The sequence below is a fragment of the Pleurodeles waltl genome, chromosome 10 (genome assembly GCF_031143425.1).
Source record: "Pleurodeles waltl isolate 20211129_DDA chromosome 10, aPleWal1.hap1.20221129, whole genome shotgun sequence".
Lineage (NCBI taxonomy): Eukaryota > Metazoa > Chordata > Amphibia > Caudata > Salamandridae > Pleurodeles > Pleurodeles waltl.
The window spans coordinates 1006699736-1006727473 of record NC_090449.1 but is presented as its reverse complement, the minus strand read 5'-3'; the positions used below and the strand labels follow the sequence as shown (position 1 = coordinate 1006727473).

General features: G+C 43.9%; 1 protein-coding gene and 1 non-coding gene across 2 annotated transcripts in view; one reads left to right on the top strand and one right to left on the bottom strand.

Moving 5' to 3' along the window:
* LOC138262116 (ras-related GTP-binding protein A) overlaps nucleotides 1–15600 on the bottom strand; it is an 83043-nt gene extending 67443 nt beyond the window's left edge. The window contains exons 1-2 of the mRNA XM_069211882.1: nucleotides 15334–15600; nucleotides 524–557 (exon numbers count right to left, since the gene is read on the bottom strand). Coding sequence (XP_069067983.1) covers nucleotides 524–550 — 27 coding nt within the window. The 5' untranslated portion in view covers nucleotides 551–557; nucleotides 15334–15600. The remainder of the gene's footprint in view (nucleotides 1–523; nucleotides 558–15333) is intronic.
* An 881-nt stretch (nucleotides 15601–16481) lies between these two features.
* On the top strand, nucleotides 16482–16553 carry TRNAE-UUC (transfer RNA glutamic acid (anticodon UUC)). The gene has a single exon. It is a non-coding gene; the product is annotated as a tRNA-Glu (tRNA).
* Nucleotides 16554–27738: the final 11185 nt, after the last annotated feature.

Genomic DNA, 27738 nt, shown 5'->3' with positions numbered 1-27738 from the left:
TACTACAACCTTACTTCAGAAATAGGACCAGGAAGGAAGAAAGGAGATTACCTCACCAGGACATCAATACTCTGGATTATCAGGATTCAGCCCCGTTCTAAAGGGGGCTATCTTAAAGTTCTCCTGAGAGATGAAGTTTTGGAGCCAGTTTTTTTCTCTGTTTTGGTATCCTGTTGTCTTTGAGTTGCTCAAACATGTGTTTAATATATATTTATAAAAATGCATAACTAAACCATCAAGAAAATGGGTGATTGAGTGGGATGCCAAGGGCTGTCAAACAGGCCACCAAGGGAAAAAAAATACTATTTTGTAATTTGCTTTCCTTATATGTTATATGCCATTTTCATCCATCCCCAAATGCAACAGCTTTCACTGTTTAAATATGATTATCATGTACTGAAAAAGGACATACTGGCTCTGTAGTAAGTCTAGATATTATAGTAATGATTATTTCTAAAACAGAATTATTAAGGGGTCTCCGAACCCACAAGAGAAAACTGCAGAAACAATGAAAAGTGGTTACCTTTTTCTTCATGGCGGAGCTCGGCATCCCCCAACTGTAAACATTAAATAGACAAAAGTCACCATGCATGTAGGGTGTAACATTAACGAAGTAACATTCAGAGTGAAATTCATCACTAGAGAACAAACTGTCCCAAGCAGAGAGTAAGCTCAACATTTTTCAGATTGTGATTTCCAAGGAGAAAACATTAATGCTGAAAAATGTCTTCCCCCTTAAAAATAGAAATATGTATATGTTCTTAAAACAATAACCACTTCCAATGTCCTTAAAATTGAATCTTCCAAGTTTCTCTTTGTAAAGATACAACAACTCATACTTGTAAGAACACACAAGCCCATTGGGTTGTAGGGAAGGATCTTCAATAAAATTAAGTGGAACAATCACTCGGCCACTAGTACAACATTCACTCTGACAGGGACTGGAGAAGTAATTCCATTAAGAACAGTGTCAGTGGTATGCCTACAGTCAGTGTGACCCAATGAAGTGACTCACCAGATAAGGCACGTTTTCTGACAATAGTGTGGTTTTTGCTTTAGCCATATATTGCTATTTGACTTTTTTGTACATTTAGGGCCAGACGTATCATTAATTCCAACAGGGATTACCAAATTGCGATTTTTATTGCGAATCGCAATTAAGTAATCGCTATTGGAATGTACGAAACTCTAGGAGTTTCATATAGTGATTCGCAAGGGCTCGCAAATGGACCTACCTCATTAATATTCATGAGGTAGGTCGCAATTTCCTTAAAGAAAACGGGATGAGTTTGAAAACAGAAAAATGAAAAGTTTTCTTTTCATTTTTTTTTTAAAGAGTAGGCAGTGGTCCGTGGGACCACTGCCTGCTCTTAAAAAATGTTTTTGCATGCATTCACAAAGGGGAAGGGGTCCCTAGGGGACCCCTTCCCCTTTGCAAACGGGTTAGCACCAACTGCGATTGTTTTGCGACCGCATTCACGGTCACAAAACAATCGTACATACCTCTGAGATCCGGTATTAGGAAGGGGTGCCCTTGACACACCCCTTCCTAATACAGAATCGGTATGTAGTCGCAAATTGGACTTGATACATCCCGAAATGCATTTTTGCGATCGAAAGCGGCCTGTTGGCTGTTTGCAATCACAAAAATGTTTGATACACCTGGCCCTTAGTGAAGATGATGCACGGAACGCTACCTATGACCAGAGACCATAAATAAAAGGGGTGCTTGGTTTTTGAGTTCTAAGTTGCAAATAATAACTAGAACTGTGTGTTAGGAGTGCCATACAATGCGAGTGGAAGCAAGCCGATCAAATCCTGTTGCTTTGTCAGACCTCCAAACTAAATGTATACTATTTATAGATCTATACTTTGATGTAAGTCTAGAAAAACGCCTCAGACATCATAAAGACATGTTTATTCAGGGTCAGGTGCTAACAAGCACAGAAAAAAAACATATTTTATGTTACGAAGCAACGCAATGGCATTGACTGTCTGAAGAAGAGTTTATTGTGAAAACACACCAAGTGAGTAAACTGTACTCAACAGCAAAAATCGGATTCTGCATTTAAACATACCACGTGTAATAAAGGAAACTAGCTGTAGGGCATTACAAAAAGGGCAGTCCCTTGAACCTCACCACCAAGTGAGTTTCAGTTTCCGTGATGGGTGGGTGGGTGTTCGATAAGATGGAAAAATGCAAACTGGTACATTTATAATTAGTAAGTCTGCCCTCGAGAACTACAGATTTGACATAAGGCGATAAAAAATAAAAAAACACCCCATTTTATGGTGATCTTCGACTACTTAAAGTTGAAGAAGCATGGATATCATTTAAAAATCCTTATTACCCCAACTGCATATGCAAATTTAACAAGAACTGGCAAAACCAATCAGTCTCCTTTTGCCAATTAATTACGGTCACCACCATTGACTTTGCCAGTGTCAGTTGCTTTAAAAATGCAGCAGTATTGGGAAAGCTAACAGCTGTGATGAGTTATTGCTAACGTCTATTTGTTATACTTTCAAAATGATGGCCAAGCTCTGAGCGGCAACACAGCCTCTTGAAAGTATAGAAAGTAATGTTTCTATACTTTCAAGAAGGCCCACTTAATGCAGAGGAAAGCTTGAAAGTATAGAAAATAATGGTTCTGTACGTTGCTATCATGGGCAACCCAGACTTCATGCCGGCACATAAGGTAAACAATTACAAGGTGTAGAAGTTAGTGAGTTGTAAGTAAATCAGAGAGTTCTTTGATCAAGATGGGGTGCAATCTTTCGAACAACTACCTGAGGGTTATGGTATACTAGAGTCAAAGCACCTACACCATCCGAAAATATGACATTGGTTCAAAGGCATGCACACCTCCCCCGACACCTTTTGAAAAATGGCCTGTAACCCAAATCCAATGACACACCCTAGTCTCAGATCTTTATAAAATTCTCCATAAAGCTGTCCTCTACTATGGACTGCGGACCAAAAAAGGTGGGAGTCAGAGCGAATGCTCTCAGATGGGGAGTGGGTAGAGATATCAACCGTACCCGCTCAGTTCAACTAGTGCAGCAGGCGGAGAAGTGATGACTAAGACCACCCAATACTGGTGCTTACATCTCAGTCCCCATACACTCTTGGTCCCCCAATAAATCTCCTGCAAGTTGGAGAAAAATGTGGTCTAATAGGCAAAACCACACATCGCTTATGGCCCTGTCCCAAGCTAAAAGGATATTTGAATAAGGTCCTCCAAAGCCTTAATGAGACGTTCCCTAGTGATATTTTCCTGCCTCCAGCATATACAATCTTGGGCCTACCCAATGCACTCACATACCCGCTATATTCTCCCAGGGGAAGGCCATTACATTTGCTTTATGTGCTGTTAAACAGGCAGTTATGGCACTGTGGGGAAAAGACACGTCCCCGGAATATGGAGCATGGATCCATAGATTTTGGAGTCTCCTAGGCGTGGAGAGGATCTCCGCTGAATTAGAGGCAAGAGAAACTCAATTCAAGAAGACCTGGGGCCCGCGCATAACCTTCCTCTTGCAGGAACTTAGAGAACTTTCACGTCCTAGGTACTCGCGGGTATTATGCCTCACACATGACCACTCAACCTGCAGATGTTACCTAGCTGTGTAATATCGACACGGAGGTTGGACATGAGGCGTTGCGATGTGGACTGTTTCCCTGGCTTAAATGAAGTGTTCTACACTACGTATGTTGGCGGAGGAAGGCAGGTGAGGAGGAAGTCAGAGAGGGAAGGGTCAGGATGTCTCGACGCCTGCACCACTCCCAGAGTTACAAACGTATTCCATGTTTTTTTTTTTACTGTGTTTTTTTGCGTAGTTTTGGGTATGACTTCCAGTATACATTGTTTCATGGTACTTTGCAGATCTAAGTTTATAATTTTTCTCAACTTGTTTATTATATTTTTTTAATATTCCATTATTTCATGACATTTCCAAGTAGGCAGCTTCTTGTTCTGTACACCACAGACATTTCGAGGTCCCTCAGAGATATATCTTAAGCCGTTTTTGCAGCATCTGCCAGGGGTGCAACTAGGACTAAATCCCACTACTACCTGGCAACCAGTCGTTTCTCATGTCTAATCTCTTGTAAGGCTTTATAGATATGGGAAATTATGTTCCAACATTGCCCCAGTTCCAGCAGCGCTACCAACGAAACCGATCTTAAGTCACCCCTGTCTCTCAGGATTGAGATCCACTCAGTTATTCACATTTTGTAGTTCATCGGACAGATGCGTTCTGGACAACCTGCCTACTTGATGATTCTTTTGCAGTCAATCCACCATGAAATGGATTGCATAGATTACTTAATTTTAAAATGGAGCCGATACCATGGCTTCAAAATTGCAGGTCAGTGAGAAATTGATTAGATTACTGAACTGGTTCTAGTTACAGAAGGTTACAAATTAAAACACTGATTTGGTAACCTGTGTTACAAGTCAAACAGTAGTAGACGAGTAAAAAGCCTAAAATGTATTGTTGTTGTTGATTTGTGCAACTGTGATTAGAAGTTCAGAGCAAGTTTCTTTCAGGTTGCTCCAAACGGATTATCTGTCACTGATGAACCAAATGCTTCAAATACCCTTAGTTTGTGTGAGAAATTCAACAGGAGGCTATGAAAGAAGCTCAGGAAGCACTGGGCATAAATACTGAACGAGCAAATGTATTCCAAGAGTAGGTCCATGAAACAGCTATGCAGCCCCCTTGAAGACAATGCAATATTGCAGATCTTCTGGTGTCTACAGGGAGTGCAGAATTATTAGGCAAATGAGTATTTTGACCACATCATCCTCTTTATGCATGTTGTCTTACTCCAAGCTGTATAGGCTCGAAAGCCTACTACCAATTAAGCATATTAGGTGATGTGCATCTCTGTAATGAGAAGGGGTGTGGTCTAATGACATCAACACCCTATATCAGGTGTGCATAATTATTAGGCAACTTCCTTTCCTTTGGCAAAATGGGTCAAAAGAAGGACTTGACAGGCTCAGAAAAGTAAAAAATAGTGAGATATCTTGCAGAGGGATGCAGCACTCTTAAAATTGCAAAGCTTCTGAAGCGTGATCATCGAACAATCAAGCGTTTCATTCAAAATAGTCAACAGGGTCGCAAGAAGCGTGTGGAAAAACCAAGGCGCAAAATAACTGCCCATGAACTGAGAAAAGTCAAGCGTGCAGCTGCCACAATGCCACTTGCCACCAGTTTGGCCATATTTCAGAGCTGCAACATCACTGGAGTGCCCAAAAGCACAAGGTGTGCAATACTCAGAGACATGGCCAAGGTAAGAAAGGCTGAAAGACGACCACCACTGAACAAGACACACAAGCTGAAACGTCAAGACTGGGCCAAGAAATATCTCAAGACTGATTTTTCTAAGGTTTTATGGACTGATGAAATGAGAGTGAGTCTTGATGGGCCAGATGGATGGGCCCGTGGCTGGATTGGTAAAGGGCAGAGAGCTCCAGTCCGACTCAGACGCCAGCAAGGTGGAGGTGGAGTACTGGTTTGGGCTGGTATCATCAAAGATGAGCTTGTGGGGCCTTTTCGGGTTGAGGATGGAGTCAAGCTCAACTCCCAGTCCTACTGCCAGTTCCTGGAAGACACCTTCTTCAAGCAGTGGTACAGGAAGAAGTCTGCATCCTTCAAGAAAAACATGATTTTCATGCAGGACAATGCTCCATCACACGCGTCCAAGTACTCCACAGCGTGGCTGGCAAGAAAGGGTATAAAAGAAGGAAATCTAATGACATGGCCTCCTTGTTCACCTGATCTGAACCCCATTGAGAACCTGTGGTCCATCATCAAATGTGAGATTTACAAGGAGGGAAAACAGTACACCTCTCTGAACAGTGTCTGGGAGGCTGTGGTTGCTGCTGCACGCAATGTTGATGGTGAACAGATCAAAACACTGACAGAATCCATGGATGGCAGGCTTTTGAGTGTCCTTGCAAAGAAAGGTGGCTATATTGGTCACTGATTTTTTTTTGTTTTGTTTTTGAATGTCAGAAATGTATATTTGTGAATGTTGAGATGTTATATTGGTTTCAATGGTAATAATAAATAATTGAAATGGGTATATATTTTTTTTTGTTGAGTTGCCTAATAATTATGCACAGTAATAGTCACCTGCACACACAGATATCCCCCTAACATAGCTAAAACTAAAAACAAACTAAAAACTACTTCCAAAAATATTCAGCTTTGATATTAATGAGTTTTTTGGGTTCATTGAGAACATGGTTGTTGTTCAATAATAAAATTAATCCTCAAAAATACAACTTGCCTAATAATTCTGCACTCCCTGTATATGTTTATGTACTACTATTAATGTGATAATTATTTTAAAATGGCAGCTAAACAATCACAATTCCCTTTCGTTATATATCAAAACATCATTTACTAAAGCAAGTCAAACACACAGAAATGCATAGATAGTGTAGAAACCTTCAGGACATACTCATCTAAGTGGTTCTGCCTTGTGACCCTTTTTGAACCCATGGTGTACACCTCAATGACATTGATCAACCTAATAAGACTCAAATTGCTCAGCTGGCAAAACCTCATCACTTTTCTTTCAGACTTTGCGGGAGTGACTAAGTCCAGAATTATCAACCTTCATAAAAAAGAGAAACAATGGGATGCAGGGTGTCCCAAGTTAGGAACAAGAGATCCAGCTCAACTTGAACCGGATAGTGGCAAATCATAAAACTATTAAGCAATTACAGTGACGTGGACCACAAGCAAAAGACTCAAAGCCTAACTGAAAGGCAGGGCTGGCAAAAATCAGGTTTACTCCTGTTTGGCGTTGTGGGGTTGTACAAAGATCACACAAGCAGAATGTTGCAAACTGTCAATACTATCCAAACTGGGCAAAATTGACTCATGTGGATTTTCCACACTGTGAAAAGACCACATTAGGAAAGAAAGAGGAATGTTCAGGAGCACACTTATCCACAGGGAAAATGTTTTTCTTTAGAAAAAACCCTTTCCCGGAGAATTGTTGAGGCATTTATTTAGTCCTGCCTTCAACATGTGTAGCTGATATCCATTTCCAGGGCGAGGACTACTTAAAACCTTACAAGATCATGAGATGTCACCGTATTTTGCATGGCCGGCCCCTGTAATGACTTCTTAACCCAACATTTATAACAATGGTAACCAGTCAGACTACCAAATATTTAGATAACTTATTACATTTTGCTCTTCAAAAATGTCAGTGCTCCAGAGTTTGTGGATCAACATGCAGAATTTCAAAATGAACATTGCTTTTTTTGTGCATGCACGGAAGTTAAATTCTGGTAAGCAAAAGCTTTATTAGTCAGTCCCTAACAGGTTTGCAAATATCAATAGAATCCAGAGATGGCATTATCGACTATTATGCATTCTTTTTATAAACTGCTCTATAAACTTGTTCACTTCACATTTACCTATGGCTTTTGGCCACAGAAAAGACATCTCCCATTACTGTCACTAAGCCTTCATATGGCGTGCATCTTCTTCTGGTGTCGCCTTGCAGAGCTTTTGCTGGCTGCAACCTTAGACATACATACGTGGCTGAAAGACAATGTATGTATGAAAACTTGAGGAAGAAGAATTATGGCCTCATGTGTGACAGGTGGGCTTGTGTAGGTTTAAGTACAGGGTGTGAGGTATTCAAGTTAAGAGAGTGAGAAAATAGATTGGGTATGGTGTGTCTAAACAAGGTCGGAACCGTTATATTGAAAGCAGGGATCATGCAGCAATAATTTCTTCTTAAGAGTGTATGCAGGACTGCAGTTCAGCAAAGGTGAACAAGAATCAGTGTGCACAGCCAGAATAGGCAGGAGCCACGGAACAGCAGGTTGGTGTCATATTCACAACACTCTCGGATGTTCAGATTTATCAAATTCATTAGGGTGGACGAAGCAGAGAGACAGACAAGGATTGATGGTGCATCAGAAAGCAAGGTGGTCAATTGGATTTCTAAAGAACACTGACCAGAGATCCACTGGTTTGCAGATTACAAATGAGGCAACTTCCACTGCCTGCTTCCCACACTCTAAAATGTGGAGTTCCTGGAAAGTAGGCTATGCGTTCATAATTTCTACAGAGACCATTTATTTCAATTGTATACTCTGGGGGTGTTCTGAAGAAAGCAAGGACCAACTATGTTGACAGATCTATTAACAGCATAGAAGTCTTCCAACCAGGAGCCACTGCAACGCTAGATCTATTGAAATATTATTTCATGGATGAAGATGCATAAGAGAATGTGTGACAGAATTATGTTCCTCATTCTCTCGAGTCTTTGGAAGAGGGAGTACACCGTCTTAAAACAAATTCTACTCATACAGGCCAACCAAGAGAGTAAACGGGGGGTGGCTGATTGAACATGTGTGAATCCAAGAAACTGGAAGAACCTTCTCAGTACATGAAACAATGTTACTACTGTAACAACAAGTGGATTCAATGGGAGTATGTTGACCATAAACTGCTGGTAGATAACCATTGAGTGGATTTCACGGACCATTTAAGAAAGTCTGAAGACCAGTTTTCTCCCACAGAAGTCAAGATTTCACTTTTGAGGACATTTTAGACGGTTTCTGGTCATTCAGTGTTCAAATGTCATTAAGATTGGTCAAAGAAAGTCACTATTGCAATCTAGTGACTTATCTAATCTTGGAAAATTTGGGAGCCATCATCATAATTGTAACAGGATTGACCAAAAGTTTAATGACCTATGGGCTGAGCTACACATTCAAAATATGAAGTGAGTAAAGGCTTGTGGTAGTCCCGAATAGAAGAGGAAAGTGGTATAGTGTACCATATCAAAATCTACCAAAGGTCTAAGAGCATGTACGTGCCTGCACTATTCTTATTCACTATAGCCAAAGGGTCATCTCAAGCTGACTGCAGAGCAGATTTGGTACCTCTTAGGGGCAGAAACGTATCTGTGTGGCAGATAATGAGAATCCAACAAGCACTGGCAATGCCAATAGGTGTGGCTTTAAAGGAACGTTAAATGGTAATGTGAAGCATTACCAGTAAATTGCTTGGGAATTGATACTTGCGTGGAAGCAAATAACTGCAGAATATTACCGGCTTAGGTTAAAAGGTCAAGTGACAGTTGCACTGTCAGGCCAGACCTAAACATCCATGTAAGTTAAAGACTGCTCATCGCATCTGTACTGGTACCAGAGAAAAATATCAAATTATTTATTCATCTAAGACACTTTAATAGCATTACAATGCCATGCCTGTGCCGCTGAAAGTTCAAGCTCAGGCAGCTGAATAAACAAAACAATCATTGGCAGTGCAATAGGTGTGGCTTATGAATGCACTGTCAAGCCAGGCCTAAACATCCATTAATGACTGCCACCTTCTACCTCTGCTACTTCCACAGAAAAACATCACAGATTACCTATTTATCTAAGACATTTTAATAGCTTTATAATGCAAGTGCGTGTGCCATTAAAGTTCAAGCTCAGGCAGCTGGATAGACATAATGATTGCAGCTTTGCAGAGCATGCACTTCTCTGTGGAAGCCCAATAAAAATATGTACGCCTGGCTCTCAACTCCTGGTATCTCTCACATAATTGCCGGGGGCAGCTGTGCGGTCAATCCACACCATAATGATCATAGCTGTGTGGAGGACAAGCACTTTTTCGAAGAAGCACACAACTTCTGCCCCATCAAAACAAGTAATTCTGGCACCCAACATGTGAGTGGAGCCAAAGCCTCTCTTTAGTTATGCTCACATAATTACTTGGCGACAGCTGTGCTGTCAAGCCAGAAAGTAACAAACATTTGCAATGCAATGGGTCTCACATTTTCTTGAGTGAGAGCTACTGGCACTGTAAATTCAGAACAGGATTATTCTTGCCACATAAATTGGTCAACACTGTCTTCTAATTTTGTCTTTTCCTGCCATGTTTTAGTGGTCACTAGCGGCTACTGACATCAGAAATCACAAGCCCTGGAGGAGAGATGAGAAGATGTCTACACTACTGCCAGTTGTGTAAACGTCTCAACAGAAATTGTAAAATAAGGCTGGAAAAGTATTTTATTTTTATTTTAACGGAATGAAAAGTCTTGCAAGCATTCTTATCTCACATTTCAATGAGAAGAGCTGCCTGAGAAGATTTATGGTCCCAATAAAGGAGATAAGCAATACCCTATGTGTGCTGTTGTGAGTGCTGGCAGGGAGAGGCCCTGGGGAGAAAAACTCCAGATGCGATGTGACGCTAAGCAGGTTTCGCATCATTGCTTCTAGGTTTAGCTACATTCTACCAGAAAGTGCATATTGTAGCTTTCGTGAGCAGTGAGCTAAACGACTGGGTGTTTCTTTTGTAAAATAAGCTTATTTTAGGAGCCTGAGGTAAACAAGGACAACACTGGAATAATGCCAAAACAAATGTCATCGACATGGGAGGAGATAGGAGCAACAGAATGCTGCAATAAAAAGGCAGGCAGCTACCAGCCTAAAAACACCCACACTGAAAGGGGAGCTCCAAAGAAATCACAAAAATAGTTCTTAACATCAACAGATAAAGAAACCAAAGTGGAATAATGCAGTAGTTGGTAACTGCTCTGAAGCAGAAAAAGGATGGAGGAAAAAGACAGAACTGACTATTATCGAGCAAGAATTTTTAAAGGAATCTGCAACCAAAAAATGAAATTGCGTTAAACCATAAGAAGAATACAAAAAGGTATACACGAGGTTGAATGCTTACGCGCGACCTAAAAAAGGGGATGGCTAAAGAGTAACTGACTTTTCAGTTAATTTAGACAGGGAACAGTTACTGTCAAAACAACTGTTTCTGGAACAGAGGAGTTCTTGTCTGGATTTTTCAATAGGGTATTTAAGTGAAAAGTTCTGAGGCTCTGGAGGAAACAGTCTCTTTTGGAAAGAGCTGTTAATAAGGAACACAGGGGTGACTGCAGCAAAGCCAGCTGCTAGTATATACTTAAAGGCTAAATGCAGGATCAATGAGTCATTTTGCGACAGAATAGTTACCTGCATGGTAATGGATGTCCACTGTACTGCTGTCTGGATCCCTGCTGCTGACTGAGGTTGTCGGAGGCAAACATGGATCATGTGTGCACGCCATGATATATCTCTATCTCACAGATCGTGATCTTGTTGGACTTGGTGGGAGGGGTACCCAAAGCACTACCCATCTGCAGTTCAACAGCACAAGTGCCGTGGTGGCAGCATACTTTGTAGTGATCAGTAGGGGTTAACAGATTCTTTTTAACCTGTGTCACTGGAGTAAGGCCTATACACTCACCTTTTTAAAGTTTGGCTGTTGTGTGCTTAATTCAACCTTTGGCCTACATCAGTCAGCTGTTAAGTGATGTGTAGTGCAGAAGTGGTGACTCTGCACTGGTGTATGCGTGCCTGGAAAGCTGCATGCTGACTGTATGGTGGCACAACACATGGAGTTAACTGTGCTACACAGTGTGCGTGTGCTGTGTACATGCACCGAGTGTGTGCGCCTGTAATGGTAAATTATTTGAAGGACCATGAGTTCTCTTTGGGGAGGCCTGCCTAGTGAAGACATGAAGGAGAAGAGGAATTCCCCAGACAGTGTATTGCTGCAATCCTGTGAATTGGGTGGGACACACTGGAGAAGGGAGAGTGAAGCTCTCCTATACACCTAAATGGGTGCTCTTTGATTCAGTGAGAGATCACAAGAAAGGGGCTGGACACATCGCAGGAAGGTGATGGGGTTGATAAGGTATTCATAAATAGTGCGGCTGGGAGCACATGATTAACTTTTTGATACACATATCACTGAGGCTGACATCCAGCTGCCAACCCTAGTCACTGCCATGACCTGTGTTGTGGGGCTATCAGCCTCAGAGTCTCACATAGCACTGTGGCTGACATCCAGGTGTGAACTCTAGTCACTCCCATGACCAACATTGTGTAACTATCAGCTTCTGCTGTGACAGATGGTATTTCATGAGGAATAGGGAAGGACAAAGTGTATTCCTCAAAAGAAACAGAACCCCAACATAAAACTTCAAACTCCCAGACTTCAAATCACATCTGGAGCTTGTTAAAGGACTATAAGAAGAGGTTGAGACCACAAAAATTGTCATCTGCCAAGCAGCCAGGTGGGCTGTGTGAGATGGGGTAAGATCTGCAAATCTTCTGCCACTGACGAGGACTTGGGGTCAAGGACTGCTAGTCTACATGGTGGCAGTGCTTAATTTGTAAATGAAAACGTGCCGGTGCCCAAAGCCCTCCTCTTTAACACGCGGCTGCTGCAATTAAATGTGTAAACAAGGAATACTGAGGCAGCGTAATCCTGAAGCCATCTCAGACCTCTTCAATCCATTTAAAACCACTCCCTGCCCCTTCAGATCACTCTTGCAGCTTTCTACTTTCTCCCATTATTAGGCTTTTTCTGTTTTTCTCTTCCTCCGTCTTTCCCAAACGTGTCTTTTGCTTGCAGCAAATGCTTGAGGCTGACGACTAAGCGCCGGCCCTCAAAAATAAGTGCAGGTGCTCAGCACCGGAAACAACAAGCACAAATTAAGCACTGCCTGGTGGACATCACCCAGGGAAGCCAAGACCACCAGCTCTGAAGCCTAGAGCACCAGTCAGTTGTTAGGACTAGTGCCAAGACTAGTGTGCACTGTGAAGAAGAGGAGAGTGCTGGAAGGAGCGAGGTCCAATGGGGAGCCCTGTTGAGTGGACTCCTGGTTCGAGGAGACAGCTACTGCACCGTTTGGGGTGCTACTAGTGTGTAGATGCAAGTCAGCGACCTCCGCATGGAAGGAGAGGACCACTGTGGAGATGGCTGATTGCCATGTAGGCAGAGTAAATCTGTGTGGCACCATTAAGGCAACTCCTTATGGCAGGAAGGGCCATCTTTGAAGATACCGCAGGATAATGAGGACCAAAGCCTTTGTGGAAACGTAGCAGTACCAGGAGGGATTGTATCGCGATGAAAGCTGATCCCTTGCTGGGTAGTGTTATGGCAACCCTGTATGCCAGAAGTGGCTGCCTAAATTAAGATTGCTGTGAGGATCGGGCCACTGCCCAAGAACGGCGAAGTTGTGTGACCAGCAAGTCACATGGAAGCTGAGGACAGCACACGACCTAACCCTGTTAACTGGGGAGAAAACTGTGGGTGCATTGCTACATCACTGTGACCCAGATCGGGAGCAACAGAATCCAACCCTCCCTCCTCTTTTGGGGAGTGCAGCACTTACATTGCAGGAGGTGCAGCTCTGATCGCTACTAGAGCAGACCATGTAAGCTCAAAGTACAACCTGTGCTTGCCAATTGCTACAGTGGTCCCCACAAGCAGCAAGGCATCAGTTGAGACACGTCCTCGCTGCTGGAGTAGGTAAGATTAGTTATGGGCCTACCAGGCCCCTGGGAACTCACTGCAAAGAATGCTGTGGCACTAAGACACAGTAGAATATGTTTTTGAATTAAGGCCTACAAGTCAGCATTCCCTGGATGCAGCCACCAGAGAACGAGCAATAACCCCGCTCACATTACGAAGAGCAGTGGGGCAGGGATTTGCCAGTCAAACACTAGGGCCTTGACCTCAAGGGAAAATGTGTTATTGTTTATAAATGACATAACCTTTCTTTGAATGCGTTGTCAGAAATAAAAAATACTTATTTTTATTATAAAAAAATAAGTATTTGACAACTGTGATTTATTGACACTGCTTTCCGACTTTTGAGTTATAAATCTGTATTCGCATGATCCTGCATAAGGGATGTGTTGAAGACCACAAGGGCTTCCATGAAGAATGCATTGTACGGCAGTGGTCTTCAAACGACACAAAAGAAGAAAGCTGAACCTGTGTGGGGAGGCACCAGACCACAAGGATTCTCCTGATACCAAAACACACAAACACGTGACAAAATAGAGTTTTTGTGAACTGTTTCAATCCTATCTGCCTTCTTATAAGAGCAGTTAGTTTGAAGGATTTCATAACCTGGAGGTAGAAATTCAAAGACAGCCATACGGTATCTATTTCTAGCGAGGGTAATGTTATGCCTAAATAACAAAGTTGTTGTCAGATAGATAGATGTGAAGAGTTAGTGAGACTATGGGAGTTCCATGTAATAAGCATGTATCATTGTTCTGTACAATTTATTTCTGTGTTTGGGACCCATAACTAAGGACACGCACATGCAACAAAGTTACTGCCAAGATGCTACTCTTAAAATATGTCCATTAAGAACTTCTAACATTACATTACTGGCAAACAACTGGAGTTACAGCAACACCATTTCTCAAACAACATGTTTTCGGTAATGTATGCAAACTGCAAGACTAGGCATGTATGCATTCAGACTTTGAGCCCTTCAAGTATTAAGCGTACACTTAAAGCCCCTCGTGGTAAAACAGCATAACATATTTATCGATGTGAATACTAAAACAGAAAAACATAAAGTGACTTATTAAACTGCGTAGTTTATGCAGATGCATGTACAATTCAGCAATGTGTTGTGTCATTAGAGATCAAAACCACAGTGCCAAAATTAAGTGAATCGGAGACATACTTTAGGTCTTCGCCTGAAATGTTTCCCAAAATGCATCATTCTATTTGGGGTACAAGATAGCTTCATCGTTCATGTCAGAAGGGCTGTATTGTACATATACTAAGTATACTTTGTTACTCGTCTGAAAGTTTTGATGAATTGCTAATGCCCTTTTGCTTTTATCTACGGGTGTAAACTTTTTATTAACTGTGTAAATAAAGAGTTGATTGACATACTAAGCATTTAACAACAGACGCACTCTAGACATTGCAGTCATGGTTCACCAGAACATACATTACAGTAGCTTTTACAGTGCTTTAAGGGGGCAGGTACTGAGTACTTGCACTTCTTTAATTTGACAGGGAGAGTACCTGCAGTTCTCAGAACTGCTACAACAGATTGAACGGGAGAGTACTGGCATGTCTCAGATGCAAACGGGTACTCTGAAAAATAAGTACCTGCATTTCTATGTATTCATAAAGCACTGGCTTTCAAAAAGGGGGAAATAGTCCGATAACTAGTGCCCTCTATAACACGCACCGGCTGATACCTGGCATTTCATGCTGGTTTGGACATGAAGCACACTACAGATGCAGGCAAAGATCAGAGGTGCGACTTTTCATTTGCTGTAATCTGTTTGTATAAAAAAGTACACCTGGTTTTAGTCCACTGAATAACGTTCGCTGCGGTGTGAAACGGTAAACGCTTTTCACAGGGAAGAGGCCATATCTGTCCTTCCCTTCCTTGCATGTTTATGAGGTGCTGGAAATAAAACATTGTATTATAGTGCTCTGTCTGGGCCTCCGCCTCACCTGCACGGTGCTCCTCGGGGCTCCGCTACTCTTGTTCCTTCTTCTCCACCTTCGCCTGTCTTCCAGTCAAACTGCCGTCTGCTCCTGAGGCTTCGGTGGCAGGAAGGATAATAACGCGAGCTTAACGTCCGAAGAGCACAGTGCCCTACTAAAGCCACCTAGGCCGCCAATCCCCGGACTTTCCTGCCACTGCCGCGCGGACTCTCAGGGGCACAGAGAAGCCGATGGGATGCTACACTTCCAGAGCCCCGAACCGCGTCACGTGATACGCCTACCTGCCCTCGAGACAGTCACGCGCGGAGCTTCCTCAAACACTAGACCGCGCAGTCTATTTAAACCGCCATCTTGAGTGTAGAAAAGCGTTTCATTTTAGAGTGGGGGCTGAACATAAGCTGTAACTCTTTCCGACTGAATATTTATTGTTTTATCCATGTGTAAAATCGATCGCCTTTCGGTTACGTCCATATGCGCGCTCCTGTAAAAATTGGAAAGAAAATGAACTATTTGACAAAACCACGACGAAAGAGTTGTTTTCGATGTTAAATTATGGGGTTCTTCTATTACTCGTTCTCTGAAGGATGAAGTGTAGAGTTGGCTTTGTGCTTGAGGACTCAGGAGCGGGTGTATTTTGTGTTAACACTGTTCAGAAAGGAAGCCACCGATATCTACTGCCAGGAATATAAAGTGGACTCCGAAGATTAAATATAAAAATTACTCCGTACCTGAGTCTGTAGTTCTATGTATCATTACTCGTTTCTGTGATTACATTCAACATTGCGTAATATACTTTTTACAAAACACTTAAGTGATATCAAATATTAGCCAAATTATTTAATTGTGTATTGCGGATAACCACACTCCTAAACCTTTGACATCCTATGTGTTCCAACTTGAACAAAACGAAATCAAAATGTGTTTGAAATGCCAAGCCCCACCTGCTGTTGCCCATCAGTGGGGTCAGCTGGGGGTTCTTGGGCATAACTGAAAGGGATTTACTGGCACACAGATGAGGGTGTTTTTCTACGACTGAAGAACATGCAGTCAGAAGAACGTGTTTGCTCTAAACAGGAGTTTTAGATGTACAAACTAGACACACATACCCTGCTATTGCTTTTGTAGGTATGCATGTGAGGATTGATTGTATCACCTCCCATATGGTCTAGCGGTTAGGATTCCTGGTTTTCACCCAGGCGGCCCGGGTTCGACTCCCGGTATGGGAAGTTCTATATTTTGCTACATTATTCTCTCCTTTGCATAGTGTCACTGAAAAGAAACTACTTATAAAAATATTCGGATTTCCATTTGCGATACTAACACTTTATTTAAATATGTATTTTAAACGTATCCTTTTTTTTTTAATCGTCTGTGGCCACTAAGTGGTGCTATTGAGTCGATTACGTTGTCGATTTTTTCATATTACCATTTCGCTTTATTGGAACCTGAAACAAAAGCAGCACCACACATAAGGCAGAATCAATATGAAATAAGCGCTCTATTCACAAAATAAGTACAGCCATCGTCCTTGTAAGCTGCCAAACGTGTGCTGTGCCAAGATTCTTCTGTTATATTATGTTGTGCTATTTGACACTTGTATAGCCAAATTCTGCCCATCTTGAAGCCTCACAGTGCTCTTTCTGCTGCCATGCAAGGAGGCGAGAGTGTGTGATTTGGTTGGTACCATAGGGAAGTATAGGTGAGTTAGGTGCACGAGGATCTCAGGGGTGCCCAAGACTTGTGGTTGCCAGCATGATTCTGCAGGAGGCGCAGCAGTGAGTGAGAAGGATGGTGTAGCACCCTCTTGCCACACCCTCTGGTGTGTCTTATTTGAAATGAGTTAGAGCAGTGGATGAGATCTAGACTAGGTGTTGAAACGTCTGACAACAGACGTGTTCCAGAAGTCGTGGGCCTTTAGATGGATGTGCACAGGTAATAAAATCCTGGTGTCTGGGACTACAACTAGCGATATTTAGGGCACCATACCTAATTACAATGGAGCTCACCACCCAAACCACAGAAGATCTCAGCTCACAGAATCTCTTTTCGTCATTTATTCGAGGATGCAGTTCCAGTCGCTGAGATTGCAAGCTAACGCAGTCTCCTGGGGTCAACTACAACCATGCAGCCTTTTCAGTGAAATGTATCAGGCAGCCACAGAGAGTTAGAATGTTGGAATCCCTCAAGGCGCACATAAAGCCACCGTAATCTATGTTTGGGGTACATAGAGGATGAGCTCCTCAGTTCGCTGAGCTTTCTTGACTTCTTCCTGCAATGATCTGGGCCCCAGTTGGTGTGAATGCCACATGAAGACGTTCACTTGTAGAGGGGGCATGGAGAGAGCTGACCTTGACTTCGCTGGTTGCCTCGGACGGGTTGGGCAGAAGCACTCTGCTGTCAGCTCAGATTTCTCACATAAAGTGTCAGCAGGCGCTCAAGGCAGCCACAGCAGTTGGACATCAACGTTTTGGTCCAGGGCTCAGGCCAAAACCTTTGCTCTTTCTTGGCAGCAGGCCGCAACCATCTTCTTAAGCATAACAGGTTCTTCATAATTACTCAGCCTATCCCAGGCTCCAGAGCTGACAGTAAAGTTCTGTTGTGTCCTAATCCAATTAGTCCTGTATCTATGGGAACAGAGCTTCACAGTTAGTGACAAACTGGTTCACACGCTGAGCTATGCTTAAATACTTGGAACCAAATATTTTCAATTTCGTCCACTGAGGTCTGTTATTGAGCAAGAGAACAGGTGCCCGAAAAGGTCAACTGTTCCTTATAGACAATCACTATCTTGGGCTGCATGCATGGGGTATCACAAAGGGTATTTCATTCCCTTATGCACATGCTCAAAGACTAAAAACATTCAAATATTACTCAGTGGGAGGGAGAGATCCTAGTTATGAGGGACACAATCAGATTTCAACCATGAGTAATTAACAGTTGGTTTACTTATGTCATTGACACCATGTACACAAGGCCAGAGGCCTTAGACTGACACCAATTAACAGTCTCTCCATACTCTAAAAAGGAAGGACACGTCCTTTACCAGTAGAGTCTAGTACTCTGCTGACAACCAGCACTACAAAACACATCTCAGACAACATGTGGCGTAAGTTTCCCTTAGCAGAAAAAGTACCAGGTCAGACAAAGGAATGAAATCAGGAAGAGGAGGGCACAGACGTGCGGTATCAGGAGGTTTAGCCCATAAATTCTAAATATTGTTTCACACTAATGCTTAGCCTATGTTGCAGCCTGATGAGATGTGCATTGTGCAGACCAATCAATCAATCAAACATTTGTAGAGCGTGGCAAATCACCCCTGAGGGCTATATGCTGCTGCATGGAGGAATGATCATTTGAACATCCAGGACTTTAGTTCTCTTCTGAATCACTAGAGTGACAGTGTGGTCCTGAGGTGCAGTGGGAGGTTGTTCCAAGTCTTGGCTGCCAGGTGCGAGAAGGAGCGTCCTCGTCTGTTGGCTCGACGGATCCGTGGAGTGTCTGCAAGGGGGATGGAAGCTGATCAGAGGTGTTGGGTCGGTTGGTGGAAGGTCATGTATGCTGGTCCTTCGTTGTGCAGTGCCTAGTAGGCGTGGGTCAGCATCTTGAACTGACATCTCTTCTGAATCAGGAGCCAGTGCAGTTTTTTGAGATGAGGCGTGATGAGGGTCCTTCTGGGGAGGTTAAGTATGAGTCTTGCCGCTGAGTTCTGATTTGTCTGGAGTTTCTTCAGGAGGCATGGTGTGATTCCTAGATAGAGCTTGTTTCCGTAGTCCAGTCTGCTGGTGATGAGGGCTTTTGTGACGGTCCTTCTGGTGTCTGCTGGGAGGAGCCTGAAGATCTTGTGGAGCATGAAAAGAGTGTAGAAGCAGGCAGATGAGACTGCATCAACTTGTTTCTTCATGGATAGGTTGCTATCCAAGGTGATGCCAAGGTTTCAGACATGATCTGTTGTGGTGAGGGGGTGTGCTGAGCTCTGCTGGCCACCATGTGTCAGTCTATGGCGAGGTGTTGTTCCCAAAAAGAAGGACTTCAATTTTTTTGGTGTTCTGTTTGAGACAGTTGTCCTTCATCCAGTCCACTATGTTCATCATGCATCTGTGGGCGTTAGCTTTTGTGGTGTAGGGATCTTCAGACGGTGAGAGGATGAGCTGTGTGTCGTTGGTGTAGGAGATCATGTTAAGAGGGTGTGATCTGACGGTGACAGCCAGGGGGGTCATGTAGGTGTTGAAGAGGGTCAGCTTGAGGGACGATCCTTGGGGGACTCCACAGATGATCTTATTGGGCTCTGAGGTCAATGATGGGAGACTGATCTTTTGGATTCTGCCAGTGACGTACGAGGAGATCCATTTGAGGGGGTTTCCTTGAATCCCAATGTGGTTTAGTCTGTTGATAAGGATGTGGTGGGAGACGGTATCACATGCAGTGTACAGGTCCAGGAGGATGAGGGATGCTGTTTCCCCACGGTCCAGGAGGGCTCAGATATCATCTGTGGCTGCAATCATGGTGGTCTCAGTGCTGTGGTTAGCTTGAAATCCAGATTGGAAGGGGTCCAGGAGGTTGTGTTCTTCTCGTGTTGGGTGAGTTGCTGGTTGATTGCTTTCTCAAGGGCTTTTGCTGGATAGGGGAGCAGAGAGATGGGCCAGTAGTTCTTCAATTCAGCTGGGTTGGTGGATGTTTTTTTCATTAGGGGTCTCACTTCAGAGTGTTTCCAGACCACCGACAAAGAGGCTGTCGTAATGGAGGTATTCTGAACCTTCCTGAGGTTGTCGCTGATTGTCTTGCTTCCGAGATTGAAGACATGGTGGGAGCAAAGGTCTGGGGGAGCTCCCATTTGTACGGAGTTCATGATTAAGATAATATCTAGTGTGGTGAGGAGCTCCCAGTGGGTGAGAAGGTGTTCGAGTTTGTGCATGTGAGCTGGTTAATGCTGTCTGTGGCAGAGGATTGGCATTCAAAGTTTTTATATATAGCTGAGATCTTGTTTTGGAAGAGGTCTGCAGGTTGTTGCACAGTTTCTGGGAGGGAGTGATGTCATTCTTGGTGGCTGTGGGATTGATGGACTCCTTCACAATGGAGAAGAGTTCTTTGCTGTGGTTTGTGCTGGCTTTGATGCATTCTGCTAGTGTGTTCTTTTTGGTTTCTTTCAGGAGGTGGTGGTACTGGTTGAGGGCGGTCCTAAAGGCAGTGTGGTCTTCTGTTTTTTTGCTGATGCACTACTTCCTTTCAAGTTGTCAGTAGCTGCTTTTGGAGGAGTGCAGTTCCTCAGTGAACCAGCTCGCACCTTTACTTTGTTCTTTGACCTTGGCTGTCTTGGCATGGGCGATGGCATCAGCACAATCTGTGATCCACTGCTCTTTGCTGCTTGTTCAGGGTCATGTGTAGAGTCTAGGAGGTGGGAGCAGAGAGTGTTGTTACACTGGTCTTCTGATTCATTTTTTCCACTTTCTTTGCATGAATATAGAGGGCACGGTGCTCGGGTATGTGGGTTCGGAGATGGTGAAGTGTACGCTGTGGTGGTCAGACCAGATGACTGGTGTGGTGTGGATGTACCTGACTCTGTTGGTAGATGTGAAGATGTGGTCGAGCGTGTGTCCTGCGATGTGGGTAGAGTCAGTGACAAGCTGCTTGAGGCTTATGTGGCTCAAGCTTTTCAGGAGGTCGGTGGAGTTGGCATTGCTAGGGTCATCGAGGTGAAAGTTGAAGTCCCATAGGAATATGTAGTGCTCGGAGTCGATTGCTTGTGGGCGATGAGTTTCGGGATGGTGTTGCAGATTCTGTGGCGTGGTCCTGGTGGTCAGTAGGCAAGGGTGCTTCTGATGCTGCTTTTTCCATCTGTGTGGTGTTGTAAGTTGAGGTGTTCCATTACCGGTGTCAAATCGTCAGGGGATGTCGTGCAGCGGGCGATTCCCCCTCGGTGCTTGTTGGTTCGGTCCCGGTGTGTTATCTTGCACCCTTCAGGGATGGCGGTGGCGATGTCTGGTACAAAGGCAACGTTGAGGCAGGTCTGTGAGGAAGATGACATCTGGAGTGAGGGAGGAGATCATGTCCCAGACCTCGGTGGCATGTTTACCTAGTGAACGTGCATGAGCGGGATGCACTGGAGTTGTATTATGGTGGTTTTGCTTGATGTGTCGGGCGGTGGTTGTTTAAGTGCTGAAGGTGAGGCAGTAGTGTCGGCAGGAGAAGGGTTCTCTGACGGTCCTCGGAGATGAACGACAGCAGTGGTTGTTGGTGCATCTGGGGTCCAGAGCTAGGAGTCTTGTTGCTGGGCGTGGTCCAGGCGCGGATGGGTGCAGAGAGGCTTGCCTTTGGCACGCAAGCAGCACACCAGTTGTGTGCGCGCTGCGTGCGTCCGCTGCACGCATCAGCTGCACGTGTCCGCTTTGCACCCGAGCTGCAGCCTCCAATAAGTAGGTTCTGGGAGGAGGAAGGGGTGCTGGGAAGTGGGGGCAGGGCTAGGCGGGGGCAGGAAAATGGGCGGCAGTGGTAATGGGGAAAAAAGGAATGAACAGAAAAAGAAAGTGGGCAAAAAGCAGGAGAAAGTACTCAGAAAAATGGAGAGAAAGTAGGGAGAAACCAGTAAAAACTAGGCGAAAGCAGGGGAAAGCACTCAGAAAGCAGAGGGAAAGGAATGATAAAGCAGTGAAAATGAGGCAAAAAGTAGAAGAAAGCACTCGGAAAAAATGGGGGGGGAGGAGAGAGGAAGCAGTGAAAATAAGGCAGAAAGCATTCAGAAAAACTGAAGAAAAGGAGGGAGAAAGCAGTGAAAATGAGTCAGAAAGCAGAAAAAAGCACTCAGAAAAACGGGGAAAGGAGGAGAAAGTTGTGAGAACATGGCAGCAAACAGGAGAGAGAGCAATGCAGCAGAAGGGGGGAGCTGGCCTACGATTATTGGTGAAACGCAAGTACAAGCTGCATTCGAGCAGATGGACCTTTAGTCGGGGACTGTGGCTTAACATTAACAAATCACCAATACTTCAATAACAGTGATGCACATTAGGCCCCACAATGAGGAAAGAGAATAGTAGATTTGCAAACAATTATGGTTTATTAACAGATTAGAGAAGTTACAAATTCAAACCTTTTAAAGTAATCAAAGTAAATAATCAGCATATAATTAAATGAATTAGTATAATTAAATTCAGTTCAAAATAGCAATGACAAAGACAAATTGTTTTAATTAGTCTTTAAGCAAACTTAGCAGATTCAGCTTCCCATGACTGGAAATTTCCCTAATATGCTAAGCTAAGGTGTCAGGTAGGTTGGGGGAAAATCAAGCAAAGGGTATTAGCAAGTAAAACCTGTAAAAGGCCTAATAAAGTTTCAGTGAGGGAAGCGAGAATTAGTTTGCTCAGGAGTCTAATTCCTTGAGCAGTTGCAGAAGATAGAGTGTCTAGTCTCAGGAGAGTGTTTAAGGGGTATCTGAATCTAACTAGCTCAGCAAAACCGATTAAAACACAGTTTTCAACAGTAGCATGATTCCCATGGTGGGAAGACAGGATCAAACATTAATAGTATTTGAGTTTTGGCCCTCTTCCCAGCCAGCACACAATGGAAGTTTCAGCTGCACAACCTTCGATAGCTATCTCGTAGCAGGATGGTGCACTGTGGTCAGCCCTTCCTCCAACAGGTGTTGAAATTCACTATTTTCTGTTCATGAAACACTTACAGACAAACATTTCTGACAGAAACCAAAATATTTTGTAACACTAATTAAGTACCGCAGCTTGGCTCCTAAAATGAATGAAAGAAAGAAAGAATACAGCAGCCAAAAGTATATTCACTTGTTAACATACAGTATTTGAACTAAGGCCTACATTTTCTGAGGTCAAATATAATATGAAAATTACACATTATAGACATTGATGCATGTGCTGTGCATATTAATGCACTTTAGGCAAGCACAACATGACAGAATGGCACCACATACATGCTCAACAAAAGATAAATCTGATTGTGTTTAGATAGGTATTAGTAAACGTCACTGACATACTTGTCCCTGCCTTCATCTATTATATTTTATTATTGTGTACTAAAACATTTCATTCAGTCAGAAGCATTTTACGTTGCTAAAGTAATGAGAAAGGTATGTGGAAGGTTAATACTGGTTAGAAAATAACAGTAGTTGTATGAATTTAGTTGCACAAGTTTGAGACTGTAGTTGGCAAAGGCACATATAACTCATCAGTAATGCTATAACAGATATCTAGCTAATGAGACATGCACAATGAAGTGCACATTTTTAGAATATAATAAGGGAATCATCACTTTAAAAAAAATTAAAACATGAATTTTTAGCATTGTTTTGAACTATTGGAGACAGGTGGAAGCACAGATGTCTGGTGGCAAGGAGTTCCAATGAAAGAGGCTTAAAAGTGGGGAGGACAAGAACTTTGTGGCAGCATATGGTGGTGTTCATGGAACTAGCAGGTGCAGTAGGTACTGGCAGTTTTCTGTAGGTGTCATTTTAATATGGCCAATACTTATTGTGGTGTCTGGCTGCCTAATGCACTGAAAACAGTGAATACCTTGTCAAATGTGTGGTTGCTGGCATTGGGAAAGTTAGCTTGGTGGCAGTAAGTAAGGGAGTGTGTTTCACTAAAGTGCACAGAATTTTGGTAAAATGTTTATGATGCTATCTAGTGGTGCAAAGTCATCGAGGGGGAGGCATCCTAAAAGACTAATAGTTAAGAGTAGTCTATTGTATAATAAAGCGTTGAATAATGACTGGTTGTGTTGAATGGTATGTGTGGGCATATCTTATCTGTATTGAAAACGTGGAGTCATTCTGCAGTAGTTCATGTGCAGTGTTGGCAATAAATATATCAATTTTCATTGACAGGCTGAATAGAGCCCTGAGTTTTCTGGCTGAGGAAGCACATTTTAGTGAGGTGGGGGCAATTTAATATTGTCAGAAAGAGAAGTTAGTTCGGTTGTAGATGAAAAGTGTAAGATCTCAGTTTGAAAGGACTGTTGTATGAGAGACTATAATGGCAACTAGCGTCTGATGGCTGTAAGGCAATTTTTAATGCAAGAAAAGAAGTGGGATGTAGAAGTGGGAAAGGAGAACACATTTGGGTCTCATTGGTCTAAAGACATATAAAAACCTAAATATGGAGATAATATCACAGAGATAAAAGGTTTGGGGTGAGAAAAGGAGGACAGTGTGTTTGTGGCCTATCACTAATAGAGGGTTGGGTGTTGCTGAATTTGAATTCCAGGGTATTGAAAAAAAGCAGCCCGAAAGCCAGTCAGTGCCAGGCCAGAGACGCCTACTGATTCGAGAGAAGAAAGGAAAGTAGGGTGATCACAGTGTTGAAAGCTACAGATAGGTCCAAACATATTTAGATGTAAGAAAGTTGGTTGTTATGGGCAGTGGTCATTAGGCTGGATATACCTGAGCTTGCTGCTTCTCTGCAGTGTAATGTACATCTACAAATTCCAAAAGGGGTTAAGAATGCTATTTGAGGAAAGATAAAGTGTAAGGAGAGCTTACATCTGGTATCTTAGAGACATCAGGGAGCTGATACACTGGACCATAGTTTCAGCAAGAAGGAGCATCAGCATTGGGTTTCTTTGAAATAGGTAAAAACACTGAACATTTGAAGCAATATGGGTATATACCACGGGTGAGTAATTGAAATGAGAAATCTGACAAAGAATAATACTGGATGTGGTTGCAAGAGGGGTAATGGTCTGAGGGCTAAAGGGGTCTGATGCTGCACAGAGCACTGCAAAGTCTGATAAAGGGAGATATGACTATACCTGTTCGAACTGGAAAAGAGGTGCCCCCTGAAGGTATGCCAGGTCATTATATGGCAATAAATGTCAGTCTTCACTCATTTATTTGGCTTGAACAATGGCACTGGATCACTGAGAAAGAGAATTTGAGGAGAATGGTATATAACATGAAACTGCCTCGTAAACTTGCACAATACGAATAACTTAATGCTAGGGAACATTTAGCTCATCAAAAACAAAAGAAAAAATATCAAGGAAGGGTTAAGAAGGCAATACGCAAGTGTGCGGATGCTAGAAGGGATGCAGAACAGAAGACCTGGAGGACTGATGTGATCGAGGGAACTAAATTATATCCTGCACTGACGAGTGAGGTAGAGGGAAAAATTAAACGAAAGGGAAAGAAAAAGAAGGGAGAGGTAGCTGACATAGAGAATAGAAGATAGCACAGTATTAGCAAGTTGGATGAGAATTTCATAAATTAACTATTGTTGAATCCTCCATCCTTATACAATGTAACCCAAGTGGGAGAAGTGAGTTTTGCAAATATCAATGGGAATACTGATGTCCCTACTGCACTCGTAAAGGTGAGCTCTAATTCGATGGGAAAGGGTTCAGGAATGACAGTCCCTCAAAATGTATCTGCTTCACATGCCACAAATGTATTTACAGTTCCCATTACAAGTGCTCATGTAGTTCCTTTGACTAAGCCTGGAGTAGCAGAAAGTACTACACATACTTTGGCTGTTCCTACTGAAATAGGTACCTAAGGTAGTAACCCTGTGGGCTCGACAATGAGAACCCCTTCAGCCACGACACAAGGAAATGCTCCATGTACTGTAAGTGCAGATCCGACATTAAGGCCCTCATTATAAACATGGCGGTCTGTTCCGCACTGCAGTCGTTGGCGGCAGAAACCGCCAACAGAGGAGCGGTCCGGACTGCCAAATAATGAACCAAAGGAAACTCTTGCATCCCGCGCACCACCCACCGCCAGGGAAAGTAGTCCAGCTGACCACGGCAGAGTCCACCCACAGGCCGTCGGAAAGGCCCATCAAATTATGAACACCATTCCACCGCCAGTTCCGGGGCGGGAACCACCGCCACACAAAGCCAGGCGGAAATGAAACAAATAGAAGGAAACACTCACCGGAGTATCACAAAACGTGCAGCGGCAGCCATGGACAGAGAGCTGCAGATCATGCCAGCCTTGCTCCTTGCCATATATCTACACGACCGAGACCGCCAACGAAGACGACGACAGTAAGTACTGCAACCTACGACACAAGGGAGGAAAGGGCAAACTTACATACCCACCCACTACACCCACCCCGCAAAGCCCCCCCACCCATTCCCAGGAGCACAAGTCAAACATCCCACACCAAGAGGGAAGTACCCGACCGGAGGCCACTGCAACGTGGCTATAGGACATACAGTAACCCCATACACATAAATCATTTAAGCAAACACCAGGGTGGAACTGTGTGCAGCCCAAACACAGGCCACACAGAAACTTTATTAACTCGCTCAGTGAGCTAGATGAAGCAAACAGGGCCAATGGCCAGTCCAACAAGATTCAATTGTCCCTGGCCACAACTGGCCACACCTGACTCCCACAAGTGCTGGGTACTCCACAAAACGGGGCACCATAGGGGGATCTAGGCACCTCACGGAATAGGGGTGCGGGGGTGGGGATTCACGACAGGGGTGGGACTTAGACTTGCGGGAGGAGGTTGTAGGGGGGGTGGGCTTCTCCTTTGAAGGGGGTGAGGGCTTTTTGGCTCGGGTGGAGCTGGATGCCTTAGGCTCTAAGCGGGCCTTCTTCTTCACTGGAGAAGGGGCACGGGAATGGGAAGGCTGGACCGGGGTGGGCTGCAATGTGGAAGGTGCGGACAGGGCAAGGAGGTGGGCACGTTTCGGGACAAGACGGGGTGGGCCAGTGGGTTCGAACAGGTCTACACAGGAGAGGAAAAGTTTCTTGGGAGCAAGTGGGGTGGGCGTGGATGAGGGCGTGGGAGTGGAGGCAGAGGGAGTTGATGTATGGGGTGTAGGTGTGTGTGTAGTGGGTGCCGGTCACTGCTCAGTATGCTGTGGTGTGGTGGATGGCTGATGGATGGGTGTCTTGCTGCGTTTAAGTTTTTTGGGAGGTGGGGAGGTGGACACAGTGGGAGAAGACAGACAACTAGTGTGGATGTATGTTGGGTGTGTGTCGGTGAGTGTGCTGCATATGTCAACTACAGTGGAGGTGGTGAGTGCAGGTGTGGTGTATGGGGTGCATGTATGGCTGCCTGGTATTGTGGTGAGTGCAGGAAGAGGAGCAGTAACAGTGAGTGACGGTGCAGTGCTTGAGGGTGTGCACGTAGAGGGGACAGACAGGGAGGCGGAAGAGGCGGGCACACTGGGGGAAGTGGACGTTGTTGTGTGTGCAGGTGTATGTTGGCTGTGTGAATGCTTGTGGTGGGAGGTGTGGTGCTTGTGTTTGGAAGAGTGTTTTTTGTGTGTTGAAGTGTTTGACTGCGTGTCTGAATGTGTGCCTTGGACAGGTGAAGGGAGAGGGGTTCTGGAAGGGGTAGAGGAGGTTGGAGGGGGGATGGAATGGCCAGGGAAACTGGCTGCCGTCCAAGAGGAGGCCAGAGCCTGAAAAGATCTCTGTAGGGCATACACAGCACCGTG